At 31.3% G+C, this 4802-nt stretch overlaps 1 protein-coding gene across 1 annotated transcript; it reads right to left on the reverse strand.

Annotated features, from left to right (window-relative positions):
• Positions 1 to 775: 775 nt before the first annotated feature.
• Positions 776 to 4047, reverse strand: LOC145156515 (putative vesicle-associated membrane protein 726). The gene is made up of 5 exons (XM_079075851.1): positions 3624 to 4047; positions 2565 to 2706; positions 2351 to 2471; positions 2000 to 2062; positions 776 to 1160 (listed from the first exon to the last, which is right to left on the reverse strand). The coding sequence occupies exons 1-5, from the start codon at positions 3817 to 3819 to the stop codon at positions 1011 to 1013; spliced, it is 672 nt and encodes a 223-aa protein (XP_078931977.1). The 5' UTR covers positions 3820 to 4047; the 3' UTR covers positions 776 to 1010.
• Between the last annotated feature and the right edge of the window lie 755 nt (positions 4048 to 4802).

The raw sequence follows: 4802 nt of genomic DNA on the forward strand, positions 1-4802 counted from the left end.
AACATAAAATTCATATCGACAATTGATCCATGTTGAAACTTCTAAATTTTTATTTTTTTAACATAAATTTTTCATTTTAAATTTGTATATGTCATATAGTTTGCTTGCTAAATGTTCCATTCGTTCAGAGTCCTAGTTGAACTAAGTTCACTAGCTCATACAAATTAGATAATTGAGCTGTGAGATCATATTTAGGAATATGAAAGACATCGAAATAAAGCTTCCATTTTCTGATATATATTATGGAAATAATTATTTAATTATTACGTTTTCAAGTTGTAATAATCAGTTTTGAGTGTTTAGATAATCTGCTTTTGCTTATACTATTTGTCTAAGGATCAAATAATCAGCGAGATTAATCATAAAAGCTAGAGTACAAAAGTATTTGTATACCTTTTATTTTAAACAAAGTTACAATAATGGTTATTACGGTAGAGTAGAAAATACCACTACAAGTCTTTTTGATGAATTTTTAACATGGTTGACATTTTTCTGATTTAAAAAGCCCACGATGTGCCCATTGTATGCATTTTAAAACTGAAAAAGTACCAACTGGGTTAAAAATTCCTCAAAAAGATTTTTTTTACCAACCATAAGGACCATTTGTGTAGTTTTGTCTTTATTTTATTTTTATCTACTTAACCTTGGTTAAATACCTGTAATTTGCCAAACATTCAACACCACTAAAAGTGATTATTACAATTTACAACTTCAAAAACAGCAAAGACCAATCCGAACATAATCCTTTATTATATCATATGCTTTATTACACTTCATTGTATCTAATTATGACCATATACAACCTCACAAACTCACTTACAAAATCCAATAATACCCAACAAATTTTTTCACTAAAACTTATCAATAATATTCTCATTGGTGGTGAACATAATCTTATTTAAATCGTGGTAAAAAAAAATTAAAAAATGTATCCGATCAGTGACGATGACAAAATGCACCGATTTATGAAAACTTTACTAAAACAAATTTCTAATTATCAAAAAACTTTCCTAATTAAAGCATTTGAACCCAGGGCAGATTGAGAGAACAATGATTAAAATCAAAGCAATGATGATTCCAAAAACTATAAGTTTCACTTTCATATTCTGAAACCACATCTTTCTCTTCATCTTTGTTCCTTGTTTCTTAAAATCTTGTGCCTGAAATATCGTACCAAATCAAAAACTTAATCTAGTATTATCAAACATGTTTTTTTTTTGTCAGCAAAAAGTGGTTAGAAGGTAATGGTTTCTTTTGTTTTTTGGTTATTTTATTTTTAGTTACATTGTTGGTCCCTGTGTATGCTGATTTTTATCTTTTGGTCCCAAAATGTTTTCTCTTTCAATTTTAATCCTTATTTGAGGTTTTTGTAACATGTTTGGTATGCGTTCCAAATAAATGACTATATTTTTTGGACCAAAATTGCAAAAATAAATTACACTCAGGGACCAAAATAGTCATTTTATTTAAAATAGAGACAAAAAACATTACAAGAACCTCAAATAAAGGAAAAAAATTGCAAAAGAACTTTTTTTAACGAAAATTGAAAATTAGTTATACTCATGGCCAAAAATGTAATTTATGCTTTCTCATGTTTTTATCAAGTCATACTTTGAAAAAATCTCTCAAGTTGTAGAATTGTATTTTCTATCTTTTTCTTATCAGAGCATTATAATTTGAAATATCTATCCATTATTGAAGTGATAGTTGTTTCATATTTGGATGACATTGATATACCTAAGTATTTTTTTTTCTTCAAAATACAATGTTATAATAGAAAGAAATGAAAGTAAGATGCTATAATGAACAAATTAGTGAAAATAGTTTGTTATTTATTGCATTTATCCCTCTTATATATTACTTCTTTAAAACACGAGAAACATGTCTGAACATTATATTGTGCAACCTATTTTGTTAAACCAGATTATTTAATGTCATAAAAGTCACTTTTAAAATTATGAGATCCAACCTCCAACGTTCATTGTTATTTTAGACATACCTGATTACGAAGATTGTCGGTTTTATCAACTAGTAGTTCAATCTTTTCACCACGATCAAGAACCTGAACAAGAAGACAAATATTATTCAATCCAAAGGTAGTTAACAATTACATGTTCAAAATAATAACGTGCTAAATGCAACACATTTAAATGTATTTTCTTTTCTTTTTTATTATAGTATTGTACTTTCACATTTTCCTTATTAATGCAATGCAATTAATTCTAAATTATTTCTTATTATGACATTTCACTTTGACAAATCTACATATTGTAACAATGTGGTAACCAGTTTAAAAAGTTGCTCTTTTTTGCATTTATAACCTAATGTTATGTTAAAGAAGCCAAGTTACCTTTTCGATATTCTCCATCATCACTCCCTTGACTTCAGAAACCTGAGCCTTGACCTTAGCAACCTTGCTGATCTCTTCAGGATGAGAGATACAGTAACGCATATGCTCCTTCATTTTGGATCTAAAAAACATCAAAAAGATCAGAACTCAAAAACATTCATCAAAAGATAGATACACCGATATGTATATAGGATATATGTGCTTAAATAAGTACCCAAACTCTCTATTATGACCCTTGGCATTAGCAGTTTTGCCTTTTCCTGTCCCATATCTTTTATAAAAATCATCCTTAATACGCTCCAAGAAAGCAATGGGAAGTTCCCTTCCAACTGATTCAACAGCAACAACACAGTATGCTACAACGTACAATGAAAGTCTAATTAAAGTTATGCATGACATGACATAAAGACCTTGTACTTTATTGGATTGAGACTGATACTGATGTAATAGTACAATAGTTGCAATTTTTTATCCCATCCAAAAAGGCGGGACATACTTATCATAAAAAAAAGCCTTAGAAAGTTTGTTAAGTCATGTTCTGTCTTGTCTTGTCTTGTCCTATTCCTTTTATCAAATGCAGCTTGAAAGGACAAGCAAAATCAATATTAGATTCACGAGGGAATATAAAATGTAATATGAAAGATTTCAACCCATTAATTTTGCATCCATCATAGAGGAATATAAAATGTGCAGAGTAGGAGTAGTGTTCATCAATGGGTAATTTGTAAGGGACACGATTTATGCTATTTATCGTGTGACATGGTTTTAAATGAGTTTTTTCCACATCACTTGTGACCAGAAGTAATGAGGAATATAAAAAAAGAATTTTCACTTTGTAAAATGCGTTTCAGTGTCGATTACCATAGATTCAATGATCCATGTTTCAAATTGCTACCACTTCCGACAAACATTTAGATTCCAGAAACTAGAAAAAAAAAATCTTTGAATGAACAAACATATAATCATAATGAGTTAGGAAAAATCCAAGAAAAGCTACAAATAGCGTTTTGTGAGTAAGACTAAAATTCACAAAATTGAAGATTGTATGATCGTTGAACTCTCACAAACACACATCGTTAAGGGTCGTTGATTGAATACAATAACGTATTTGCATAACACAAACATTTTCCAAAAATATAAGCATGCAAACGATCCAATCGTGGTGATTGCTTTCAACAAAGAAACATACGCATGTCATCATTTATAAAACAAATCCAAAAACCGATGAACAGAAAACACAAATCAAACCAAAACTCAAATCAAAATCACTTACTGTATCCTTGGTCGACGAGGTAATTGAAGGTGTGGCCATCGCAATTATACGTAAATCTATTGTTGGTGGAGGGGAGTTTCTGAAGACATTGGGCAGCGACGCTTTGAAAATTTCCGGTGAACTCGGTGTACTCAGCAAGGATCACGGTGCCTCTAGCAACAAGGCTATAGATTAGATTTCCAGGTTGTGGAGGCATCTTCTTCTTCTTCTTCTACAAAATCAAATCAAGTGGAATCGAGAGTAAAGGAATTAAGGGTAAGTCTCCGGGAGAGTGTGATCGGAAAACGATGATGAAAGGAGAAGGGTTTGTGTGGATGGACGTGAAATTGTTTGTGAGAGGAAGAGAAATTGTAGGAAAATGTTAGAGAGGATCAGGCGGGTTCCTTTTGAATCCTTAACGTTTGCATCAAGGTCACTTGGTCGTTTTTTTTTCCGATTAAATAGAAGCATTTTTTTACTAATTTTTCGTTTACTTCAAAAAGTTTGCCATTTTAAGACATGAAATTGAAATGTGTGTTATCTTAAGTATGTTTTAACTTTTAACTATAAAATAAGGAAGCTATTCTTCCACTGATTTTTTTTAATCCAAAATTTATTAGTTAATTAACTGACAATTATACCTTTTAATCCACTCAACTTTAAGGTTTACATTTTCCTAGAAGACTTAGTGTGGCCCTTTAGAACCCGTTGCACTACGCCCATAATTATTTATTTGGTGATATACTTGAGCCGAGTGTAAACTGTGTTATCTAGCTTGACACTGACATTGTTTTAGTCGACAATATACATAAGCTATTGAACATCACTCTGCTAAATAACTGCGTCATCGGAGATCCATAATAGAGTCACACAAACTTCAAAAACTACTTCACATATTATTTCTGTTCCAACCCTGTAATTAATGTCACCCACATTCAGGTTACTCAACACCGGTGTAATGGTAATGGATAGGAGAAAATGGAGAAAAGGAAACTATCTTCGAAAAAATGAAAACCGGATGGAAGAACAGAGGAAAAGGAGGATATAAGAATTGAGATTTTTGCGGCTAGTGTTTGTCGGGAATACTAAACCGATTGATCACCGATGGAACCAACATGGATTCCGAGGGGAAAATGTGAAGGGTAGTTGTCTGTCACTGCATTTCGGTCCCGTGAGTTTATTACATTGCTGTGAAAAGGA

Source organism: Lactuca virosa, chromosome 2, assembly GCF_052849685.1.
Source record: "Lactuca virosa cultivar CGN04683 chromosome 2, Lactuca_virosa_CGN04683_v6, whole genome shotgun sequence".
Lineage (NCBI taxonomy): Eukaryota > Viridiplantae > Streptophyta > Magnoliopsida > Asterales > Asteraceae > Lactuca > Lactuca virosa.

What these genes read in the sequence shown, in the direction of transcription:
- LOC145156515 (XM_079075851.1), bottom strand. Translation starts at nt 3,819, where the DNA reads ATGCCTCCACAACCTGGAAATCTAATCTATAGCCTTGTTGCTAGAGGC. An exon ending in CCTCGTCGACCAAGGATACA is followed by an intron (nt 2,707 to 3,623) that starts GTAAGTGATTTT and finishes TGTACGTTGTAG; the next exon opens with CATACTGTGTTGTTGCTGTT. An exon ending in GGTCATAATAGAGAGTTTGG is followed by an intron (nt 2,472 to 2,564) that starts GTACTTATTTAA and finishes GATGTTTTTTAG; the next exon opens with ATCCAAAATGAAGGAGCATA.